This window comes from Pseudophryne corroboree, chromosome 2 (genome assembly GCF_028390025.1).
Source record: "Pseudophryne corroboree isolate aPseCor3 chromosome 2, aPseCor3.hap2, whole genome shotgun sequence".
Classification (NCBI taxonomy): Eukaryota; Metazoa; Chordata; class Amphibia; order Anura; family Myobatrachidae; genus Pseudophryne; species Pseudophryne corroboree.
In genome coordinates this window covers 831,184,175-831,197,173 of record NC_086445.1, presented here as the reverse complement: position 1 = coordinate 831,197,173, position 12,999 = coordinate 831,184,175, and the positions used below count along the sequence as shown (strand labels likewise).

Here is a 12,999-nt window from a genome sequence, read left to right as displayed (position 1 = left end):
AGCCCTAAGGATTATATATTCTACGGAAAAGTTATTTTCCTGGAAAACATGTCCTTATAATTCCCCCCAAAACAAGAAAACATGAAGGAAACTAGAATAGTTCTTTGTACAGAATAAAAAAATCTAAATAATAATTGCAGCGTATATTTATTTACTATTTCCTTTGGCGAATGGCAAACTGTTTTCTTCACTGATAGGGGTGTTTGCATACATTTGCATAACGCCTTATAGCTGTAAAAGACATATTTCACACACTTCAGCACATAAGTATGATACAGAGTTATGCTACATATGTTTTTGAGCCTATGCCACTACTAAGAGGCTGATGTATATTTGCTTGAAATGTATTTTTCATGCGCAATTTAAGATCTTTTGCACTGTTAGTTGGAACGCATATATCCATATGTAGCTTTGGTCGCACTTAACGATTGCGCCTCCTTGAGCTTAGCGAGCCGTATCAGGGGAGGGGGAATGAGCACATGTAGGGCGTGTTCATGCAAATACAACCCATGCACACCACAACAAAGATGAATATACACCTGCCAGGAGGCATGAATTTTGTGGGTGTGTCTTAATTAGGGTTACCACCTTGTTATGATAATATTTATGGACGGGGGGCATGACCAGAATGAGTGACCAGAGAGCATGGCCATGGCGCCACCTTTGTTGGCAAATTTTTTACAACAGTAAAATAATTTCCTCTTTACAATGACAATAAAAGCGAGAAGGTTGGGCAATCTTATGTTAGTGTTTACACTAGGCTGTTTTAGCAGGGCACCACGTCCTGCCCGATTTTAGAATATTAAATTGTGCCCTGATCTTATGGCAGTGCCCAGCTGAAACAGCCTACCGCGGGCCACCACCACCCACGGGCCGCATTGTACTGTGGGGGAAAAAGATGCAATGAAACAATCACCGTTGGGTGAATAGATGCGGTGCACATATGCATGGCATCTATTCATGCTGCAAGCAGAGCTTTGGCACTGCCCTGCATCTCTGTGAGTGCTGGGCACGCCCCGTAAAAGTGACCAAAAGGGAATGTGTCTTAAGGACACCCCGCCCCCCCTTTTTCGGGCATAACAGTGCCCTATTGACAGCCAGGCACCCTGCCGACTCCAGACCTGGAGTGAACACTATTGGGTCATTACGTTTCTTCCTAGGAACCTGCAGGAAGCCCGCCCCCTGCAAACTTGCCATTTATATTGTTTATTAACTTTACTTCTTAAGGCTGTTTATTTGTAACTTTGCAGTGTAATATAATTTTAGGATTAAATGAATTATCCTTACAATCTGAAACCTAATTGGTGCTGAGCCCTGTTAGAATGTTTAGATTTTTGTGCTGTATTTGATAACATTGTACAGTAGCTGCTTTTTTTCCCTTCATCCCTACTGCCAGGATTAGACAGAATCCAACGTTTCCCCATTGCTGTTACTGGCCTCTCTGTGCTTTCTTCCAGTGCCTTCCCAGCTCCCGATATTGCTTCTTTCTTTGCAGCTCATGCCCCCTCTCATGAGAGCAGCAGGACTGAAGGTTCTGCATGATTTTAAGTATTAGGGCTATGTAGCAATAGCCTACTAAAGGATAACGTATATCTCCTGCAAACGGCTTGTTAGCACTTTAGACGTCAGTCCCCATTATTCTGTACCCTATGTACAAAGCTAAATAAAAGTGTAGCTTTCAGGAGATAGGCCGTGTAAGTTAATCATACTTACCGACATTCTGGCTGCTCTCTGCGGAAGAGAGCAGCCAGGTCGGCTCAACAGGCGGGCCGGGGAGCGCTGTGACGTAAGGAAGGGGTAGGCTGGAGGCGGGACGGGGCGGAGCAAAGGCGGGACGGGGCGGGGTTACGGTGACGCCTCCTTTAAGCCATGACCCCCGCTCTGTAATGCCGCTATCACCGGCATTAAACTGCAGGGGGCGTGGTTATGATGACGCGATTCAGCAAGAATCGCATCATCGACTGCCCGGACCGCCCACTTTACACACAAAGTGGGCAGACGGGCAGGGAGGACCCCTCAAATCGGGAGACTTGCCTGCTCTTCCGGGGGGCCGGGAGGGTCACCCGATTTTCGGGAGCCTCCCGGCCATTCCGGGAGAGTAGGCAAGTATGAAGTTAATGTCATCTTCGAAGCCCTTACCGCAGACCCCATTCTCTGCCAATGTTTTTTTGGAAAATAACACGACAGAAGATGAGAAGGAAATGTGAAAGGCAGCACTCTGAACAAATCTCCACTCAGCGTCAATAGCATATTTTCACAGATTCGCGGCACTACATGCGTGACATTTGCGTTTACCTCTGAATCAGGCATAGTATCTTTTCGGAACCACTGTCTCTGATACATAACTTTAATACATATCATTGGATATCAGCAAAAACATGCCTCAATATGGACTAAAAATAATCACAGAACTGCCACAATTAGTGATACATAGCCCCTTAAATAGTAACAAAGGCCTCATTTCTACATTGCGGTGGCAACAGACGGACCCATAGATCTAATAGTGGGTTAATTATGTAAATCAACTAATGGACTCAGTATAGAATACATGCTAACAGAGACACTTCATAAAAAAATTTTTATCTGGGTTTTCTGGATATCTTAAAGAACAAATAATGATTATAAAGAAAATAATAGTTGGGGATTTTCCAGGGAAAAAGGACAACCCAAGTCCAACAGCAAGATAAGTCAAGTCCCCAATTAATAGCTTTAATATAACACTGTTATCTAACTTGTCAGTTGAAGTCATATATTCAGGTATCACAACAAGGAACATGGAAAAGGCTAACTATATGAATAAATTAAGCATTGTTCATTTTTTACATTTAACATTTCCAATTTCATATAAAGGTCAAAAACAGCATAAAATAACACAACACATATCCCAACGTGCAGAGATTTTATTTCTTTGCGTTTCTCTCTCCCGTCTCCTTCTCTTATGATCGCAGAAAATAATTTTAGATAGTACCCCTTATTTGTCTGGGACCAGAAACAGGGGTGTGGTATGTAGGATCGACCAGACTTACGTCGACAGTGTCTAGGTCGACCACTATTGGTCGACAGTAAGTAGGTCAACATGGATTCCAGGTCAACAGGGTTTCTAGGTTGACATGTACTAGGTCCACGTGACAGAAGGTCGACATGAGTTTTTGCACTTTTTTGGTGTTGTTTTCTCCGTACAGTGACCGGGAACACCAATTAGTGCACCGCGTCCCCTCGCATGCTTCGGGCAAGGCGCCTCGCTGAGCTCGGCACAGGTTACCGTTCCCAATTGTAGTGCACGTAGATTGTAAAGTATGAAATAGTTCAAAAAATGAAGAAAAAAATGGGAAAAACTCATGTCGACCTTTTGTCATGTTGACCTAGAACATGTCAACCTAGAGTCCTTGTCGACCTAGAAACCATGTCAACCTACTTACTGTCGACAAACTGTGGACCTAGAGACCGGATACCCATAAACAGCCTGTCACTCACCGCAGGCAGCGGCGGCCGCGCTTGTCCCTGCGGGTGACCTGGTCTGCCCGGCGCCTCTCTTCCCCCGGCGGTCTCCGGTCCCGGCGGCGGGTCGGCGCGTTCCTCCGGCGGCTTCCCGGAGCAAGGGCGCCGCCATCGTGAGTGGGGTCAGGAAGGCGGAGCAGGACTGACGTCACCTGCCTGCTCCGCCAATCAGGCAAGGGCGGGGAATTCAAAACCAGACGCCGGGCAGAGATCCGGTGCCTGAGTATCATCGATTCTGCCACAGAAGCTGTGATTTCCAGAGCTCCCACGTTCCTGCGGTCTCTGTGTCTGCATCTCCGTGCCTCCAAGCACCTCCGTGCCTCCAAGCACTTCCATGCCTCCAAGCACTTCCATGCCTCCAAGCATCTCCGTGCCTCCAAGCACCTCCGTGCCTCCAAGCACTTCCGTGCCTCCAAGCATCTCCGTGCCTCCAAGCACCTCCGTGCCTCCAAGCACTTCCGTGCCTCCAAGCATCTCCGTGCCTCCAAGCACTTCCGTGCCTCCAAGCACTTCCGTGCCTCCAAGCACCTCCGTGCCTCCAAGCATCTCCGTGCCTCCAAGCATCTCCGAGCATTTCCGTGCCTCCAAGGACCTACGTGCTTCCAAGCGCTCACGCGCCCCCACGCACCTCAGTGCCTCCAGCACTTCAGTGCCTCCAGTACCACAGTGCCTCAGCACTCAGCACCACTGTGCCTCCGGCACATCCGTGTCTCAGTACCTGTACCTCCAGCACCTCAGTGCCTCCAGCACCTCAGTGCCTCCAACACCACAGTGCCTCAGCACTCAGCATTACTGTGCCTTAATACCCGTGCCTCCAGCGCCTCAGCATCACTGTGCCTCCGGCACCTCCGTGCCTCAATACCTGTGTCTCCAGCACTTCAGTACCTCTGTGCCTCAGCATTCAATATCTCTACAAGTCTTGTCTTTCAGGAAACCTTCAAGTGTTCTTCCGTGCTTCCTGCCTGCTGTCTTAATCCTGCATGAGGAAGACCTACATCCGGCCATCTCTACTGCGACCCAGTAGCGGTTCCTCTTCCCGGTCATCGGAAGAAGCCCCGAGTCCACAACACTCCCAAATCAGGTCAGTGATAGTATACTCAGGCCCCATGGACCCGGGGAATCGGAACCCGGACTCAAGTGCCATCCAGAACCTGGCTTCCCGAGTACAAAGTCAGGAAGCGGCACAAGGTCAGGTGATGCAGTACCTCCAGCAGTTGTCCGGGCGTCTGGATCAGATTCAGGCGTCTCTAGCCTCTGTAATTCCGGCACCTGTTCCAGTAGTTGCACCAGTTGCCGCTGCCAGCAATGTCCAACCATCGGCCGTTATCACCCCGCGCCTTCAGCTGCCTACTCCGTCCCGCTATAATGGGAATACTAAAAATTGTCGCGGTTTCTTAAACCAATGCGAGGTACATTTCGAGCTACTTGCACACAACTTTCCTACAGACCAGTCCAAGGTAGCATATATTATTTCTCTGCTGGAAGGGTCTGCCTTGGCTTGGGTGTCTCCATTATGGGAACGATCTGATCCCGTGGTTTCCAACTATACCAACTTCATCACGTCCTTTCGAAGAATCTTCGACGAACCCGGCAGGATGACCACTGCTTCTTCCGACTTGCTCCGTGTTCGTCAGGGCTCCCGTTCCGTGGGTCAGTACGTGGTTCATTTCCAGACCATTGCCTCTGAACTACGCTGGAATAATGATGCCCTGAGAGCTGCCTTCTGGAACGGTCTCTCCGACCGGCTGAAAGATGAACTGGTTACAAGGGATCTGCCGGATCCATTAGAAGAGTTGATTTCCCTTTGCGTCAAGGTGGATCTTCGGATGCAGGAGCGTGGAAGAGAACGTAGCCGTTCAGATCGTTCCAGGTTCCGGAATCCTACTCCTAGACCGGTGGCCTTGCCTAGCTCGGACGAGCCCATGCAAATTAACCGATCCCGACTGTCTCCGGAAGAACGACAGAGTCGTCGTGAGGGTAAACTCTGCCTTTACTGTGGAGCCGCAGATCACTTTCTTAAATTTTGTAAATCCCGTCCGGGAAACGGGCAGGCCTAGCTTGTTCCGGAGGAGTCAAGCTGGGGGTTACGACAAAAGCTTCTCCAATTTCGGACTGTTTGCTTCCTGTGACTCTAGTCACCGATTCAGCCTCCAAGTCTTGTGAAGCCCTGTTGGATTCCGGGGCTGCGGGGAACTTCGTTTCTTTCTCCTGTGCCCAAAGCATGGGTTTAGAGTTACGGCCTATCGAGCGGCCAATTTCATTGACGGCTATCAACAGGACTAGAATTTCCAAGGGTCTCATAATGTGGCGCACGGGGCCAGTTAAGCTGCAGGTCGGGGCTCTACATCAGGAAGGTCTGGAACTCTTGGTAATCCCAGAAATGCACCATGATCTGGTCCTTGGAATGCCTTGGCTAAAAATTCATAATCCCCACATTGACTGGAAGTCTTCACAAATTCTGTCCTGGAGTTCCTTTTGTCACGCTAATTGTCTCACTCCTGTTTGTCCGCTCCGTGTCTTCTCCAAGACGGATGAAGAGCATATTCCGGAGGCGTATCAAGGGTACAAGGATGTATTTTCGGAACAAGCAGCTGATCTGTTACCACCTCATAGGCCTTGGGACTGCCCTATTGACCTTGTCCCAGGGAAGACGCCACCTCGTGGTCGCACATATCCTCTGTCACTTCCCGAGACTCAAGCTATGTCGGAGTATATTAAGTCCAATCTGCTCAAGGGATTTATTCGCCTCTCTTCCTCCCCTGCTGGAGCGGGCTTCTTTTTCGTGAAGAAGAAGGACGGGGGTTGAGACCATGCATCGACTACCGTGGCTTAAACGATATTACTATCAAGAATAAATACCCCTTGCCACTAATCACAGAGTTATTTGATAGGGTTCGTGGTGTCCGCGTTTTCTCCAAACTCGACTTGAGGGGAGCTTATAATCTTATACGCATCCGAGAAGGGGATGAATGGAAGACTGCCTTCAATACCCGAGATGGGCATTACGAATACTTGGTGATGCCGTTCGGTCTCAGTAATGCTCCTGCTGTTTTCCAGGGATTCGTCAACGAAATCTTTCGTGACATGTTATATCAGAGTGTTGTGGTATATTTGGACGACATACTGATCTTTTCCAAGAATCTTGTTGAACACAGGACTCAAGTCAAAGAAGTGCTCCACCGTTTACGAGAGAATCACCTCTATGCTAAGCTTTCCAAATGTACTTTTGAAGTAACATCAATTCCTTTCCTCGGTTATATCATCTCGGGGACGGAGCTTCGCATGGATCCGGAAAAGCTTTCTGCCATTCGTGACTGGACTCAGCCTCTTTCTTTGAAAGCAATACAAAGGTTCCTGGGCTTTGCGAATTACTACAGGAAATTCATTAGAGGTTTCTCCACCATTGTTGTGCCCATTACTGCCCTGACAAGAAAGGGTTCTAATCCAAGTTTGTGGCCTCCCGAAGCCATTGAGGCATTTTCCCACTTAAAGTTAGCTTTCATGACGGCTCCAGTTCTCCAACAACCAAATTTCGATGAACCTTTCTTCCTAGAGGTTGATGCATCTTCAGTCGGGGTTGGGGCCGTTCTCTCTCAGTACTCCTCTGATAAGAAATTACATCCGTGTGGCTTCCACTCTCGTAAATTCTCTCCGGCCGAACGAAATTACACTATTGGAGACCAGGAACTTTTGGCAATTAAATCCGCCTTGGAAGAGTGGAGATACCTTTTGGAAGGGACTAAACATGTGTTTACCATTTACACGGATCACAAAAATTTGCTGTACATCAAATCCGCACAATGCTTGAATCCTCGCCAAGCGAGATGTGCACTTTTCTTTACTCGATTTTCTTTTGTTATCAAGTACCGGGCCGGGACTCTCAATATTAAAGCAGATGCGCTATCCTGTTCACCAGTTTCCACAGACGAGGATGAATCTCCTGAGCGGGGTTTAATTCTAAATCCAGTTTCTGTCTCTGCTGCTTTAACTACTCCAGCTCCTCCTCCTGTAAGAATGTCCGTACCAGCTAGATTCCGGCCAAGAATACTACAGTGGGTCCATAACTCCAAGTTTTCCGGTCATCCCGGTGCCCAGAAGATGTACAAGTTTCTGCAAAGGTCTTACTGGTGGAACACCATGAGGAAGGATGTACAAGATTACGTTAATTCTTGTCCACAGTGTACACAACATAAATCTCCTCGTCTGCCTCCTGCAGGGTTACTTCGTCCTTTACCTATTCCTGTGAGACCCTGGACTCACATTTCCATGGACTTCATCACTGACTTGCCCTGTTCCAAGGGTTGCAACACCGTTTGGGTAATCGTTGACCGTTTTTCAAAGATGGCACACTTCGTGCCTTTGACTGGTCTTCCGACAGCTCCGAAACTGGCTCTACTGTTCATCCAAGAACATTTTCGGTTGCATGGGTTGCAACAAGAAATAGTTTCTGACCGTGGGGTACAGTTCACCGCCAGGTTTTGGAAAGCCCTCTGTTCAACTCTACAGATTAAACTTAAGTTTTCGTCCGCTTATCATCCCCAAACGAATGGTCAAACGGAACGAGTCAATCAGGATCTAGAGACTTTCCTTCGTTTGTATCTCTCCCCTTCACAGAACAACTGGGTGGAGTTGTTGCCTTGGGCAGAGTTTGCCCATAACCATTCGTTTCATTCTTCCACTGGGGAATCTCCATTCTTCGTCAACTACGGGTTCCATCCACGTGTTCCAGAATTTCCAAGCCTTCCGATAGAAGAGGTTCCAGCTGTAACGTCCACTCTACGACACTTCGGACAAATTTGGAGTAAGGTTCATGCTAATCTTAAGAAGGTTTCAGTCCGGTACAAGTTCTTCGCAGATAAGAAACGGCGAGCCGCTCCTCAATACAAAGTTGGTGACAGGGTATGGCTGTCCACACGTAATCTCCGGTTGAAGGTGCCCACCATGAAGTTTGCTCCAAGGTTCATCGGTCCTTACCCTGTGCTACAAGTATTAAATCCTGTGGTCTGTAAACTGGGTTTGCCTTCCCACCTTCGAATACCTAACGCCTTTCATGTTTCTCTCCTCCGTCCCCTCATTCTGAATCGGTTCCACTCAGCATCCCCTAGGCCAACATCTGTAGTGACTGAAGCTGGAACGGAGTTTGAAATCAAAGCTATTCTTGACTCTCGTTATCTTCATAAAAAATTACAGTACTTGGTAGACTGGAAAGGTTATGGTCCTGAGGAGAGAAGTTGGATTAATGCTACTGAAGTAACGGCTCCCCGACTGGTTCGGATCTTCCACTCCAGACATCCAACTAAGCCCGGAAAGTGTCCAGGGGCCACTCCTGGAGGAGGGGGTACTGTCAGTCACCGCAGGCAGTGGCGGCCGCGCTTGTCCCTGCGGGTGACCTGGTCTGCCCGGCGCCTCTCTTCCCCCGGCGGTCTCCGGTCCCGGCGGCGGGTCGGCGCGTTCCTCCGGCGGCTTCCCGGAGCAAGGGCGCCGCCATCGTGAGTGGGGTCAGGGAGGCGGAGCAGGACTGACGTCACCTGCCTGCTCCGCCAATCAGGCAAGGGCGGGGAATTCAAAACCAGACGCCGGGCAGAGATCCGGTGCCTGAGTATCATCGATTCTGCCACAGAAGCTGTGATTTCCAGAGCTCCCACGTTCCTGCGGTCTCTGTGTCTGCATCTCCGTGCCTCCAAGCACTTCCGTGCCTCCAAGCATCTTCGTGCCTCCAAGCACCTCCGTGCCTCCAAGCATCTCCGTGCCTCCAAGCACCTCCGTGCCTCCAAGCACTTCCGTGCCTCCAAGCATCTCCGTGCCTCCAAGCACTTCCGTGCCTCCAAGCATCTCCGTGCCTCCAAGCACTTCCGTGCCTCCAAGCACTTCCGTGCCTCCAAGCACCTCCGTGCCTCCAAGCACTTCCGTGCCTCCAAGCATCTCCGTGCCTCCAAGCGTCTCCGAGCATTTCCGTGCCTCCAAGGACCTACGTGCTTCCAAGCGCTCACGCGCCCCCACGCACCTCAGTGCCTCCAGCAACTTAGTGCCTCCAGTACCACAGTGCCTCAGCACTCAGCACCACTGTGCCTCCGGCACATCCGTGTCTCAGTACCTGTACCTCCAGCACCTCAGTGCCTCCAGCACCTCAGTGCCTCCAACACCACAGTGCCTCAGCACTCAGCATTACTGTGCCTCAATACCCGTGCCTCCAGCGCCTCAGCACTCAGCATCACTGTGCCTCCGGCACCTCCGTGCCTCAATACCTGTGTCTCCAGCACTTCAGTACCTCTGTGCCTCAGCATTCAATATCTCTACAAGTCTTGTCTTTCAGGAAACCTTCAAGTGTTCTTCCGTGCTTCCTGCCTGCTGTCTTAATCCTGCATGAGGAAGACCTACATCCGGCCATCTCTACTGCGACCCAGTAGCGGTTCCTCTTCCCGGTCATCGGAAGAAGCCCCGAGTCCACAACACTCCCAAATCAGGTCAGTGATACAGCCACTCACTAAATCAGCACATTTCCATGGTAACCTGCTCAGACTTGTATCTTTATTGTAACTAGATGATATGAACGCAGCATTTACTGCAGAAGATTATGGGTGCATACCCACTGGCATTTTGCTAGTGTTTTAGAGATCACTGTCGTTTTCTTGACACTTTAAAATGCAGTAAACACAAAGCAGCTGATCAAGTAGCATTCTGCAAAATCATACCGCTAAACAAGTACATAAAGAATGGGTTTGGTATGTATTTAATATATATTATATTATAAGTGAACCTACAGTAGTTCTAGATAAATAGGATATGAATGCAGTTAAGAACACCATCATTTGTCACCATATACAAAGGGGTCTATTTATTACTACGCACTCATTTGCAGAGATAAGTAGGCTTATAGTGGCTGTAAAAATAATTCCATATTGCAGCAATGTATAAAAAAAAGGGCTGAACACTAACATCACAAAGCAGGGAAGGTGTAAAAATAGTTTTACATTTTCTTTATCCAGATACATTACTTGTATGTACCAATGTAATACCTGATAAATAGACGATAGATGGGCAAACGTGGTAATAACCATGTAAAATCTTTCATGCAAATATATCTATTTTGGAACCCAAATTGCCAGAAAAAAAATCCAGTTTTTAGTCAGTAATGGGGCTTTTAAGTTCCCGTAAAAATAAAAAAGTATGTAAGCATAAGAAAGCAGAATCTCATCACACTACTACCTGTTTTATGATGAAGAATTCATATTCATCATGGTTTTGAAGCTCCACCAACCAGCAACATACAGATACATCCTCATACATTCTTGCTGCAGTCACGCCAAATAGCCCCTATCGGAGCGCAAGGTCCTGTGCAACTCTGCTAGCACCGGCCATCTTTTTCACATCTTTTTACCTGAAAATGCATCTTAGTCGCAATGCAATGTAACTAGGACGCACAATGAGATTGTGATGATTAATTTGATATGCGACACTTGTATACAGTATCTGTATGCGACTTATTCTCTTTATCTGTATATGAAGTTCCGTTGTGCTACGTAAACAGGCTCAGTCACACACAGATACACAAGTGTCACATCTGCACAGTCTCTTGGTTGCATCCTAGTGACATCACATTTTTGGGTAAAAGGATGCCAAAAAAAAGACGCCTGGCAATAGCATAGTCACACAGGACCTGGCGATTCACTCGTTCAGGGCATCTCGTGCCACATGGCGCATTTAGGGGTATATTCAATTGATTCATTTGTCGGAATGGATCCGACTTGGGCTATTCAATGACTTCTCAATTCGACTTTTAAAAAAGTCGAATTGAGATACAGGAGCTAGACGGGGAAGCCCGTCTCCCCCTCCTGTCTCTCTGCCTCACATCCCTCCGCTCCCCATCCCCGCATCACAGCCGCCGCTCACGGCAGCGTCCACCCGGCTCCAGCAAGCGAGGTCTCGCTTGCTGGAGCTGGGTGGACACTGCTGTGAGCGGCGGCTGTGACATCCTCCTGCACTGCTCACCCTGTCTGCCCGCAGCTCCCCGTTTCCGGCGCTGCTCTCCCCCCGTCGCCAGCACTGCCCGCCGGGGGGTCGGCGCTGCTCTCCCCCCATCTCCAGTACTGCCCGCTGGGGGGTCTGGTTGCCCGCGGCTCTCCCATCTCCGGCGCTGCTCTCCCCCTGTCTCCAGCACTGCCCGCCAGGGGGTCTGGTTGCCCGCGGCTCTCCCGTCTCCGGCGCTGCTCTCCCCCCCGTCTCCAGCACTGCCCGCGGCTCTCCCCCCTCCGGCGCTGCTCTCCCCCCGTCTCCAGCACTGCCCGCCGGGGGGTCTGGCTGCCCGCAGCTCTCTCTTCTCCGGCGCTGCTCTCCCCCCGTCTCCAGCACTGCCCGCCGGGGAGTCTGGCTGTCCGCGGCTCTCCCGTCTCCGGCGCTGCTCTCCCCCATCTCCAGCACTGCCCGCCGGGGGGTCTGGCTGCCCACGGCTCTCCCCCGTCTCCCCGCGGCTCTACCCCCCTCTCCTCCACTAAGGTCCCTAATCTCAGTTCAACATTTTTTTATGTCGGACTGAGATGGTCGGAAACGGGGCCAAATCCTGTCGAATTTTGCCCCGTTTCCCTCAAAAGTACGTGAATCGGCAGCTATACCGCCGATTCACGTACTATTCGACAAGTCAAATTTCCCGACTTGTCGAATAAAAACTGCTGGGATGGAATAGGTCGAATCACGATTCGACCTTAAAAAGTCAAAAACTGCCGTCTTTTCGACAGACGGCAGCTTTCGACCCTAATTGAATATACCCCTTAGGCTTGTTGTATGAGGACACATCTGAATGGCAACAATTAATGTACCCCATTTCTTTTTTTATAAGGGTCTGTCCTTGTTTATATTCACATATTTGACAATATATTAATTGTTGAGAACTTACCTTCACCTACAACTCCAAGGACCTCAAATTTATTCATCACATTACCAAGATTAGGAATCTTCATGAAGACAAACACAGCTTCTTATGATAGCCACAAACATGGCAGAATGTATAGAGGAAGGAGAATCTTCACTGGTCACTTGTCTACATCTAGTTTCAGGCTGATTTCATCTGCAGAGCAGGAAACAAGTTACCATTAGTGACAGTTGCAATAACGGGGTTATAAACACACGTATAATCAAACAGTACATTGCCAATGAGGCTACAGTGATTGGATTGGCTCTACAGTTATTATTCAATGAAAACTACATCAGTATGCCCACTTCTCAGACAGTTATAGCTGGAAGCTGTAGATCAGTGATGGCTAACCTTGACACTAAGCTGTTGTTGAACTACACATCCCAGCATGCCCTGCTACAGTTTTACTATTTGGCCATGCTAAAACTGATGCAGGGCATGCTGGGATGTGTAGTTCAACAACAGCTGGAGTGTCAAGGTTACCCATCACTGCTGTAGATAGTCTTCCCGTGCAATACAGCTACATATGCATTATAATATAGGGACACACAAACAAGAGACTTTCAATAAAATAGGTAATGCAGTAAATAAAA

The 12,999-nt window shown here is 48.9% G+C and overlaps 1 protein-coding gene across 10 annotated transcripts in view; it reads right to left on the bottom strand.

Moving 5' to 3' along the window:
- CDKL5 (cyclin dependent kinase like 5) overlaps positions 1-12,999 on the bottom strand; it is an 850,075-nt gene that overhangs the window by 498,981 nt on the left and 338,095 nt on the right. For all 10 annotated transcript variants that reach the window (XM_063955716.1, XM_063955713.1, XM_063955718.1 and 7 more), the window contains one exon: positions 12,389-12,559. In XM_063955716.1, the coding sequence (XP_063811786.1) occupies positions 12,389-12,452 (64 nt within the window). In that variant the 5' untranslated portion in view covers positions 12,453-12,559. The remainder of the gene's footprint in view (positions 1-12,388; positions 12,560-12,999) is intronic.